Consider the following 12,975-nt stretch of genomic DNA (forward strand, 5'->3'; position numbering starts at 1 on the left):
GCAGAAATAAAGTATTCACGGGCATGCTACTTTTGTTTTTGTTTTTTTTTGTTTTTGACTATACGATATCACCAACGAGTAGTCGCGAAAATTACAACGTTAATGTCTATTACAAGCAGGTAAACGAGAATGTGTAATTATCGTTCTAGTTTTATACGATATGGTGTATACGAAACGTTGAGAGTCAAAGACGAAAGTGTGGAACGCGAAGCGTGCCGATGAAAGGTTTTTTGCATCACTCTGAACCTCTCTCTCTCTCTCTCTTTTTGTCTCCTACCGTTTTCCTCCTACTTATTTTACCCTTCCAGGACGAGTACACGGTACTACGAGTTGATTGACTTTTTAATTGAACCCATCATCGTCGTGCAGGCCAATTTACACCATCGTTCGTTCTTGTCCATGAAAATTCGCTGGAATTATTTTCACGTGTTTGAAAGTACCAACGACGTAAAAGAAAATTCTTTAAAGTAAGAAGAAGAAGAATAAGAATAAGAAGAAAGTAAAAGAAACTATACTTTTGATTGTAAGATTTATTAAATCGAGAGGGGAAAACGATCGCACATCGAGTCGGCCATTTTATCCTCGACCGGATTCCTCTCAAAGATCCTCCCACTCGCGTACGTAACCGAACTTTCACGAGCAAGTAGAATTAATACCGGACCGATCTCAGGGGGCCTTTCCTTTTTTCCTACCTCCCCACCCCACCCCACCCCCAATCACCCTTTCTCTTTCTTAATGATCACGTAAATTGCATCAAAGAGGGTTCATCGTATCTTAACATTATTCTCTTTGCTTTCTTTCGTATTCTTTTTTAATCGGTATTTCTTATTTATTTATTTATTAATAATATTTTATTGACCCTAGACTCTCCTTAAAGGCCATTAATTACAGTATAGTACAATGTAATGTATAGATAAAACAAAATGGAAATTAAAATTATATAATTATTATTAAACTTATCATTATATTAGTAGTAACGCACAGTAAGTAGATAAATGTAAAAAGAAAATAGTAAATAATAAATAAAAGTATAATGGTTCTATAATAGTAGTATAGTAGTATTGGTTCAAAGCAATAAACATATGGTTAAAAAAAAAACTGGTGTGAAAAAAACGAACATAACCTCAATAACCTCAAAAAGAAACTTCAAAGAAAAAAATAACTTAAAAGAAAAAAATAATTATTATTATTATATATATAAAAAAGAATAAAAAAAAGAAAAAGAAAATATCAAAATATAGATATCAGTCCACACTAAATATAACAGAGATATATCGAATTAATTCACGCGTCAACGGTCATGACGCGGTTACAGCATTAGTTCCCGCTTCGATCATTTAATTAAAGCGGCGCTGTGTACGATTAGTATTTGGATGGGTGACCCGCTTGAGAAAAAAGGGGGGGAAGAAGAAGAGAAGACAACTTCATGGTGTCGATTTTTCGTGTCGCTCGGAACAAAATCACTCCCCATTACATTTTCCCCAACGCGCCAAAAGAAGTATAACTTCGAAAAAAAAATTAAATTAAATCGTAAGTCACAAAACACGCTGAAATATATCATATATATATATTTTTTTTTTGTTCTGCTGGGTTTGGTTTCCTTTTATAAAAAGTAGACGTAAGAAATGTAAATGAAATGTTTGAAAGTTTCGCTGTTATTACGACGAGGAGGATCAACGATAATGTATAGATATAACGCTAGTTTGTGGTTGGCTGATCGTTCTTGTATGCACGAATGTATGCAAATTGTATTACCGCGAAACAATCATAATTTTCCAGGAACTTCGGACTCGAACGACACGAACTTACGTGCTTTTGAAGATCGTTATCGCGGTGCTCGCTGCAATATCATACAAAAGCTCCCATCGAACTCGTTCCACCCTTTCCCTTCCCTTCCCTCACCCTTCCCTTCCCTTCTCTCTTTCCACTCCTTTTTTTTTCTTTTCTTTTTAGTTCTCGTAGTCACATATACGACATCGTACGAGACTTTCGAATTGTTAACGAACTAAGGTACGATCGATAGTTCGGCAAAAGCCATTCCAAGAAGTCGCATAATCCGAACGGAGTTGTCGTAATCGAGAGAGTGAGAAAGAGAGAGAATATTCGCGTTAAAAGAATAAAAGTAAATTCCAGCCGCCCGTTTATAGTCGACGACGAGTTTCTCGTACGTACTAAAGAAGAAGAAGAAGAAGAAAAAGAAGAAGAAGAGAAAAGAAAAAAAAAAAGGAAAAAATGTACGAGAGACAAGTACGTTCAGTCGATATTCCTACACAGTGCAAATCAATGATATCCTATCTTTATTTAAGATTTTTCTTTTCAACCTAAGGTCTTCCCTTAGTTCGTTCATTCATCGGTAACGATGACGTATCACCCAATGACGTAAGTAACATATTACTACTACTACTATTACACTACTAATATTACGAGGAAAACGTCGATATATCGTTTTGTCTCCGAGACGAAAATAATTCGTAAGGAAAGAAAAAATAAGAAAAAAAAAGAAAAAAAACTAACCCTAAGGGGTTGTTAATCTATGCGCAAAATCCCCATTGTCATACAAATTGGGGAGGAACCGTAAAGAAACGAAACAAAACAAAAATGTAGATAAAAATAATACGCGTGACGGCGACACACACGCACGCACACATAAACACACATACCGTGAGAAACAGAAAGAAAGAAAGGAAGGAAAGATCGAATGCGATAAAAGAGAAGAAGAAGGAGGAGGAGGTTTCGTTTCTACGTGTGTCGGGAGAGAATAATAAACGCGTGTAAGCGCAAAAAAAAATAAAAATAAAAAAATAAAAAAAAAGGGGGGAGGAAGAAGGAAAAGGGGGGCGTTTATGCGACACGTGGAAGGTACGGCGCGTAATCGATTACGAGAAGAGGAGGCTCGCGTGTCGCGTGCTCGACTATCGAAGAACAATAAGAGGCCGTCTGCCGCCACGCGAACGCGTGGGTGGAAGAACCCAGTCTCTCTTTCTCTCATATGCACACACTCAACGGGAGAGAAAGAGAGAGAGAGAGAGAGTAGTAGTAGGGGTGAGAAAACGATGCTCTTCTCTTTTCCTTTCCTTTTTTGATTTTATTTTATTCAATTTTTTTAACCTATCGTCTGCCCCGCCCCCTCTCTCTTTTTTGTATTGCGCAGAAGAAAAGAAGAAAGAAGCGCGTGGCTGGTTGGTGGGTCCATATGCTTCTTCTCGCGGTTGTTTCTTGGACGTTTCCCAGGAAAAAGGGATGACATTAACAGTGCAATAGCCCACCCCCCTCCCTCCCACCCCTTCCTTCCTCCTGCCCCCGATGATCTCTCGATGCATCTCATGCGTTGTTCGGTTAACGGCCGACTCTCGAATTTTTTGGCTCGCTTTGACTCGCGACGAATAATCCAACGACAAAAGGTGGACACAATTTATTCTAACGGAGAACGTGAACGAGAGGATAAAAGAAATCTTTTGTTATTTTTACTCGGTTGTTAAGAATAATAATGGGAGAACGTGTTCCAGCATTAATTTCTAACGCGTATAAGTCAATCGAGATATGAACTTCATTATTTTCGCATCGCTAACTTACAATAACGTTGTATACTCGATTCAACGATCTTTCATCTCCATTTTCCGACCGATAATAGTACGATCAAAAAATAGCAAATAATAGAAAAGTAAAGAAAAGGAAGGAAAAGCTGTTGTGAATTTATACGAGTTGAAGAAAAAAAGGATTCACGGTCAATGATGAGTCAGGTAATATTTAGGTATACTTTTATTATGACGTCCAGGCTGCTTGAAATCGAATAGGATTAATCCAGAAAAATAAATAAACCAATAAAATGATCGATGAGAAAGAGATAAAGAATATCCTGTCGAGGTACGAATAAAAAGGGAATTTTTAGTGTGTTGGATTGACACTTATTTATAAAATAAGAAAAAGAAAAAGAAAAGATACGACGGAGTCTTCTTTGAAAAATTCTCACAAGGGTGGGATTGGAAACTCTCGCGAAAATATTTTGTCCCTTTCATTGGGGCTTTAGGTTTGGGATGGTCTTAGGGGATTGGGGGAGGGAGTGGGGTGTTAGAAGGAGAAAATAAGAGTCGATCGATCATCGGGTAGCTTTGTCGTACTCTTCTTCTTCTTCTTCTTCTTCTCGTTCGGCAGAATATCGTCGATTTATCTCCCTGGAGACGTCGGCGCCGGACTTTGTATCTCGTGACCCGAACTCGTCCCCGCGAGTAATAGTGAACTGGATCGAAGTTAAGCGCGACCGAAGGAGAACCTCGCGTTTACAAAGACGACCAACAAAGAAAGAAAGAAAGAGAGAGAGAGAGAGGGAGAGAATTATCGATTTCTTTCGCGACTTCCACCCCCACCCCACCCCATTCCACCCCTTTCTTCCTTCCTTCTTTCTTCTTTCTTCTTTCGTCTCGATAGTTTCGTTCGCTGCACAACTCCTCGTTTCCCGGAAGTTCCGTTAATAGGCACGGATCTATAGTCCGTGCGTGCACGGAGGGGGAGAGGGGGGCACGTCCCTCTAGGTTCTATCGGACCCCACACGAGAGAGGGAAGAAAAATATCGAACGATAAAGGAGAAAAATAAAGCAACGTAAAAGAGAACAATAGTTTTTTTTTCATCTTCGCGTTATTATAATAATGGGTGGGGGTGGTTTGTTCGGGATGAATTATAAAATTTCATTTGAAGAAAAATGAATTGCACGTTAGATCGATTAAATTACGTTGGAAAATAATTTTCTATGAGCGTTGCTAAGGATGGGTTTGTTGTTGCTCGTTAGAGTCAGCAATCTTACTCGTTACGTGAACAAACAAACGAACGAATGAACACTGGCGCCAAGCTGTGTCACGTGGGCAAAAAAAAAGCATAATCGATTGAACGAGAGGGTCGATCTTTTATTCCGATTTTTTGTTATTTTCAAGAGAATCTTATGCGAGTAAGAAAAGAAGTAGCAAGAGGAGGAGGACGAGGAGGAGGAGGAGGAGGAGGAGGATGATTTCTGTTTGAAACGAACCGCTCGGACTCTTTGTAAGTTGATTCGATCCGTGCACGTACGCACGCACGCATGCACGCACCTCCTCCTCCTCCGTTCCTCCCTCTCACCTCCCTCTCACCTCCCTCTCACCTCCCTCTTACTTCTCGCAAGTTTCGATGGCAATCGCGCGAGTTAAAGCGTAACGCGCGTTATCGGGCTACGACGAGAGTTATGCGTACGTGCTCGATAATAACGTTCTAGCGTATTAGCTAGTATAAGAGAATGACCGAACGATACCCGACTCAGGCGTAGAATTACGCTTGCAAAGTGTTTGTCGTTTCTCGCGGTCGAACCCTTTGCTCGCTTGCTCGCTTGCTTAGTTTTTTGTTTGTATTCTTACTCGGCACGGTTAGGAAGAATTTTCTATGACGTTTAAAGTCGTTGTCGCGACCGATTTTTCGCGAACAAAAGCGGGAGGTCTTTGGAATGCAACAACGTGATTGGTCGTGGCATTTACTTGCCTCTTCCCCCACCTCTCCTCGTTGTATTATCTTTCTTTTGATTTGATTTGATTGGATCATCTCATTTTTACGGACGTTTATCGAGAAAACCGTTTTTCAATTCTTGTTTCTAGAAAGTTTGAAATCTGAAATTATTGGCCGAACGATAAAGGGGTTTTTTTTCTGAAAGATCCAATCTTAAGTGACTTTAAGAGAAAGAAAGATAAAGGAAATACAAATATACACCTGCCCAGAGTTAGAAGAGAAAACACCTTTCCTAGTAAACGAGTACCTTTACTTAGCACGTTATCGAACCTTGTAATTGACCAAATTACCGATAGAGAGGAATCGTCGGTACCGAACCAACGGGGAAATCAGGACTTTACTCTCGTAACTTTCTCGGTTGAACGAGACGCGACAAAGTGCTTGCTTGACCCGGCAACTCGTAGACAAGGACGACGATAAAGGTAATGGATCTTCTATTAGGGACCGAAAGGGTCGAATACTTTGTCCGAACGCTTCTGACTCTGAACGAGAGCCAACGTAAAGTTACTGTTCCTCTCTGTTCCTCTCTCTCTATCTTTTCCTTCGTAACGGGCACCGGGTTAAGTGGCTTTTAAATGAATTATCAATTAATCGGATCGCGAGGTCGTAAGTTGACTACTCTCTACAAATATATTTCACATTTAAATAAATATTTTCATCTATTATATAACGATAATAATTATATCTAAATAATATCGTTATTCTTTCGAAAATATTTACATTATTATTATTTTTGAAGTTATACTTCTTTTGGCGCGTTTGGGAAAATGTAATGGGAGTGATTTTGTTCCGAGCGTCTGTAAAAACGACACCATGAAGTTTTTTCGGTATTTACGACGCGCGGCAAAGCGATTTCAAGTATACGGCATGAAGTTGTCTTCTTTTCTTCTTCCCCCCTTTTTTTCTCAAGCGGGTTACCCAATCAAATATTAATCGTACGCAGCGCTGCTTTACTTAAATGATCGAAGCGAGAACTAATGCTGTAACCGCGCCATGGCTGTTGATGCGTGAAGTTATTCGATATATCTCTGTTATATTTAATGTGGACTGATATCTATTATATATTTTGATATTTTTGTTTTTTTTTGTTTTGTATTCTTTCTTATATATGTAATATATCGATCGATTGAAAATATGTTTCCTTTCTTTTTTTTAAAGTTATTTTTGAGGTTATTGAGGTTATGTTTGGTTTGGTACGCCAAAAAAGTATAACTTCTTACGTGCGTACATAAGTACACACACCAGTTCTTTTTTTATTTATTTATAACGATAATAATTATATCTAAGTAATATCGTTATTCTTTGGAAAATATTTCGATATAAAATCAAATTCGATTGATCAATTAATATACCAAGAACCTGAATAACTTCGTTAAAAAAAAAAAAAAAGACAAAACGTGATCTCGTTTCGTAGAATTGCATCAATCGATGTCACTCAATCTTGTATAACAGGAGAGAGAGAGAGAAAATCATTCGATAAAATAGAACGTTGAAATTTCGTAAAGGATGGCTTTCAACGTTTCGATCGATTCCCCTAATCGCGTTCCATCCACTTTAAAAATGTTATTCTCGTCGCCTCGAGAGAGAGAGAGTGAGAGAGAGAGAGAGATCTTTTCCAGTAAAAGAAAAAAATATATAAATAAATATTGAAAAAAGGAAAAAAAAAAAAGTGTATTGCGTGCGTGGAGTGTCTTGCGTCAGACAATAAGTAGCCAACGGTAATAGAATAGACGTAAGAAGAGAAATAGATAGACGATTCGAAGAAAGATATTCTCGAGATTAAAAACTAGCAAATGAATAAACCATAAGTCGTCAGCACGCTTGACGTTCGTGCAAAGGATATTAGATTTCCGTGAAAACAACGTTTCGCGTGTGCTTCCGACAAGCGTTAGGAACGATTAACGCGACCATAAAGACGATTATTCAGAAAAATGATGAAAACGGACGGAAAAAGATTCGCAAGACCATAAAAGTTGTACAGTTAGTTGCATCTCTCTCTCTCTCTCATCCCTGTATTCGAAGGAAACAAAAAAACAAACACACCGATTTAACGATAATAAAATAATCGAACAGTTGTCTGATATCCTCAACGCGTTTCCAACTCTCGAACAAAGTGCAGAGAATCGAGTAAAATCGATGAGAATCGAGTAGGGGCGGGGTGCACGCTAAAATCTTTCCTCTGTTCGCTCGTTATTCATATTAGCACACGTACCGTGCGCGATTTACAATGTTTGCCAGTCCATGGCGTAGGTCGAGAACGAGTGAGTGAATAAGAGAGGAGAGAACGGAAGGAACAAGAAAGAAAAAGAGAGAAAGAAAGAGAGAGAGAGATCGTCACACGCTCTCAACGTACTCCCACCTGCTATCTTCGTCATCGAGGTCGTAACAAGGAAAACTTGCCTTTTTCTTTTTTATTTATTTTGTTTTATTCTTATTTTTACTTCATCTCTCTACTACCTCCTTATATTCTTCTTCTTCTTGCACATTTTCTTCATCTTTGTCTTTTCGAACGTTCAGGTCGTAAACACTGTTGACCCGAATAAAGATTCTGGTTAGGTGATTCGTCGGGAGTCATCGGTTTTTCTCCAATCAATGAACGTACCCTGCTACCTTCTTCTTCTTTTCTTTTCTTTTTTTTCTTCGAACTTTAACAACCGGAAATTAACAACGCGATCGAGTTAGCTTCCTCCTATCGATGACGAGGAGCACGCGCGTGCCGTTTGTTTGGCGGTAAACACGCTTTACGCCCAGAGATAAGAAGAGCCGACCGAAGAGCCGTTAAAACGGAAAATATGCTTTTAAAGGCAGCGACTCGTGAAAGCAAGCTTTATCGTATATAGAATATACATACGTCTTTGTTGTTATCGTTGTTTTCGTTATACGGTTCGTACGAGGGGATAATCAAATTCAGGTGCAATTCAAATCGATATACATAGTTGTATCTTGTTTTTGAATAATGCATCTCGTAATTTCCATTAATAACTACGGTTAAATCGTATAGATGATCGAACAAAGTTGCTTGGGACATAGATCACGAATTTTTCTCAAAATCTACTTGACTATAGTCCAATGAGAAATGATAATACACAAGTATGAATAGATTACGTCTATTTTATTTAATATTATCGAGAAAATGGATATGAATAATAATCGACGAATTTATTTCCTTATTCTATAATAAAATAATAATAATAATAATAAGTATTAAAAATCGTATCGATATAATAACTAGGTAAATACCTGATTTTCATAAAAGAAAATATATTCGTATCGGATTGAAATAAAACACAAAGAAAAGTAGAATCGAGAAAATCAATTGGCGGTGGGAAGGAAGGAAGGAGAAGAGGTTGCCTAATCAATCGGTACTCATCATGCATAAGGCATTTTAATTGCGCGTTTCGCTTATCTAAAATATGCCAGCTTATCGGCAACCTATCGTCTGATTTTTCAAACCGACAATCGAACAAACCGCCAGCCGATAATCGAGCAAATTCTTCTTCTTCGATCGAGTGTTTACTCGAACTCGAACGCCGGCAGCACCTAACGTTACACTGATCGGTATGGAATAAGTCGATTCTTCTTGTTCTTCTTCCACCACCACCACCACAACCAACACCACCTTCATCACCACCACCACCACCACCACCATTACCACCTCCTCCTCCTCCTCCTCATCCAATACAAAAGAGAATAAGAGCGCCGGGCGCTCGCTTGGCTCGTGCACGTGCCCGATAGATAAATCATTGATAAATCGTGACGTTCTATCTTCGACTCTCGAAATAGTCTATCAGAGTTTCTAGGTCGTATCATCATTGGTTATACCTCCTTCAAATTTTCCTATCATTCAATTTACAACGAAACTCTTTTTTTTTTATTCTTTATACCCAAATTCGTGTTTCTCTCGAACATTGTTTCAATATTTTATACGTTAGTAGTTGTTGTTGTTGTTGTATGAAATAATCTCATTTTTGTTTCCCTTTTTCTTTTCAACAAAAAAAAGAAAGAAAAAACCAAGGACGATATAATCCTGATCGATGAAAGCAACGACGTTTCCCATGCGAAAGAAAACTAAACCGATAGAAAGAGAAAGATGTTCTTACAAGGGGTGAGGGAAGCCTCAACGGGGCTGGTAAGTGTAACTCATCGTACCTTACGAAGTACGAGGGTACGCTCTAAGCGTATAGGGCTGCTGCCTCCGGATGAATACGAGCCGAGGAAAAGAATGAGAATAAGGGTGAGAGATAGTGCTTTCGGTTGGCCGCACTATTAAAATACGGTACGTACAAAAATCGCGCATTAAATCTTTGCAGCCCTTCTAACTGTTGAATTAGGAGAAGAGAGCCCGCTGTCCGATGATTTTTCTTTGCATCCCTAAGAATAATCTCCCCTTTTGACGAAGTACAAACGGTAGAGAGATAAAGGAAGAAGGGTCATCGAGAAGGAAGGAAGGAAGACACCGAGAATGAGAATCACTGCACACACCGTGAATATACCGTTATGCAAGCGTCGAAAGTCAAGCTTTTCGTATGATTATCTTTCACTCTGTCTCCGTCTAACGATTTGGAAGTCGTTAGAATTGCAACATCGATTTTTTGTAATCGATTGTTACTTGGCCGTAAAAGTTAGGTGGTGTGGGTAGCCGTAAAACTTACATTTGGTAGCGCGTTAGACGAGGACGATCGTGAAGGGAGCGCGTGATCCGAAGCGGACGTCATCCCAGTGATCGTGTACCTCGAAGCTTCGTTTAACCGGGACTCCCAGGATCATTCACCAAGTTGCGGAGTCGCGTGCGCACTCGCGACCCACCACCGGCAAAACCAACACCACCACAACCACCACCAACAACTACTACCACAAGCAACACGAGCGTATGCTCGCCACGACGATCAACATCATCATCATCATCATCATCATCATCGTCGTCGTCATCACTGGCGAGTAACATGCGATAAACAAATAGAGATGACTCGACCCGAGCATCTCTTCTTACATTCCCTTATTTTCTTCTTTCGAAATAATTCTGGGAAAAGTGGCATCAAGTGTCCGAGTAACGCGGGGGCGACGATTTAGAGATCGTCCGATCTTTCGATCCTCGGGGAATCATTCTAACCGAATCGATTTCGATCACGATATTACGACGATAATATAATAATAGTAATAAAGATGATACAACACCTTGATGATCCTACCCCTTTCCAACAAGGGGCTGTTTTACACTAGACCCGTTCGAACTTTCACTATCACTGTTTCCCTTTCTACCTCTTTCTATCTCTATCTCTACTTCTACCTCTCTCTATCTCTCTCTCTCTCTTTCTTTCTATCTATATTTTTCTAACTACTGTTTTTTCGTTTTGTTTTTGCTAGAAAACACACTCACGTGAGACGCATCCAGGCGCGTTGCGTCAGCAGCGTCGACGCATTGCGTCGGGCTGGCCTGTGGGTGGTTGCTGTTTTCAAATTCCACGCATCTAGCCACGCGTTTCCCGCTACTTCTTCTTTTTTTCTTTCAACTTCTTCTCTTGTTATCTCGTACACTCTTATTATCCTCACTATATCCTACTATCTTCCTATCTATTTCACACACTTATCAACTAATTTTCCACTAATTTCCACAATTATCCGATCCACTCTCTCTCTTCCTTCCTTTCTTTCTTTCTTTCTTTTTCCTATCTTTTCGTAAATCCGCAAATCACTCCGAAATAACGTTTCTTTCCTCTTCTTTATTTTATACTCGAGGACTATTACGAAGCACCTCGCAAATCACCAAAGTATCAACACTAAATTCCAGTTTGGCTCTTGAATCGGATGCTTATCCTCTCCGAGGGTGTCGTCTTCTTTCAGGGTGGAAACGTCTCGTCGAGCCTCGGCAAAGAGCCATCGATAAACTTATTCCACTACTCGTACGGAGGTGAATCGTAAAAAGATCGTTGGGATAAGTGACAAACAAAAAGGTACAAAAAGAAACACGAAAAAGAAGATGAAAATTCGTAAAATTAAATAAAGGAATAAACAAACTTTTATTGCTCGCGACGAACAATAAACCAACGAATCGAAATATATCCAAGAAAATGAAAACTTGAAAGGTAAATCGGAAAGCAATGGACGACAAAATTCCGAATAAGAAAACACTTTATGTTGGGGTCTCGTACGAATTCGTATCCACCTCAGGTGCGAGGGCTGGGTTTAAGGGCTGGCTTATGATCACTAAGGACGATCAGTATGATATCGAATCGATCACCGCACGACGACGACGACGCGTTTCGATGACGATGACGACGACGACGATGAAGAAGAAGAAGAAGAAACTACGGTGTATCGGGTTTGGGCCGTGTGAGACTCTGAGCGGCGCGAGTCAGCCCTACTAGCGTGTTGTTCGCTTCTCGCTTACCTGGTTGCCGCCGTTGCCCTGTTGCTGCTCGCCTAGACCCTACCCCCACCCCTCTCTTGCCACCCCTCCACTCGTATCGTGCACGCGGCTGCCCCTCCATTCGCCCGTTTCTTCCCCACCCCACTCTCTACTCCCGGATCCCCACCACTCTTCCCAAGACGCCCCCGCCACTCACCATTCTCAACCCTACTTTTTACTCCGTTCCCCCCCACCTCTCTTTTTAACTCTCACTTATTTATTTGTTTATTTATTTATAATGTATTTTTTATGGATTTGTCATTTCTTTTTCTTCTCTCTCTCTCTCTCTGTGTCTTTTTTTCTTTTATTTTTATCTACACTCGACGTAGATAAATCGATTAATAATTATTTATTTATAATGTATTTTTTATGGATTTGTCATTTCTTTTTCTTTTTTCTCTCTCTCTCTCTGTCTTTTTCTTTTTTATTTTTATCTACACTCGACGTAGATAAATCGATTAATAATCGTACCGATTAGTTTTTCATTGCGATAATCACTCTGCGTAATAATGTTTTATTTTCCTTTCTATTCATCGTTTAACGAAGAAGAAAGATAAATTGTTTAATAAATATCGAATGATACATCGGAGTGATCTCGATCATGCATAGTATATAGATATATATGTATGTAATTTTACATCCTAATGCAACTCGATACACTTTCACTCGATTGTATACTCTCATTGTCACACACTTCAACACCGCAGTTATGCTACTCTCGAATGTCACTGGATCGTTCATTTTGAAAATAATAATAATAACTTCGTATACCTTTCGTTTGCTGACTCTTTACATTTGATTATTCAATTTTGTATTATTTTAATTTCGATGTAGAAAAATAAATAATAAGAATAAGAAGAATATGCCTTTGGCGTTGGACTCTCGATAGCAATTCGATGACGAGCCAAGGAACACGACTTCAATTGCGCAACTCCGAGTCGAGGCAAGGTTTGTTTTGCCGTGAGAGTCAACGGCACGAACGTTTTATTATTAATGTATTTCAATGAACGTCAATATTATGTACATCGTTCAACCAGTAAAAAGG

The 12,975-nt window shown here is 39.3% G+C and overlaps 1 protein-coding gene across 4 annotated transcripts in view; it reads right to left on the reverse strand.

Moving 5' to 3' along the window:
- Positions 1-12,975, reverse strand: part of LOC122517981 (fibroblast growth factor 17-like) — a 112,481-nt gene that overhangs the window by 42,887 nt on the left and 56,619 nt on the right. The window contains exon 1 of one of the 4 annotated variants that reach the window (XM_043636618.1): positions 10,902-11,912. The exons of 1 other annotated variant lie outside the window; for it this stretch is intronic. In XM_043636618.1, coding sequence (XP_043492553.1) covers positions 10,902-10,912 — 11 coding nt within the window. In that variant the 5' untranslated portion in view covers positions 10,913-11,912. Of the gene's footprint in view, positions 1-10,176; positions 11,913-12,975 lie in introns of those variants that run through there. 2 more of the 4 variants (XM_043636620.1, XM_043636619.1) reach the window with 2 other exon arrangements.

Source organism: Polistes fuscatus, unplaced genomic scaffold (assembly GCF_010416935.1).
Source record: "Polistes fuscatus isolate 324 unplaced genomic scaffold, CU_Pfus_HIC Scaffold22, whole genome shotgun sequence".
In the NCBI taxonomy this organism is placed as follows: Eukaryota; Metazoa; Arthropoda; class Insecta; order Hymenoptera; family Vespidae; genus Polistes; species Polistes fuscatus.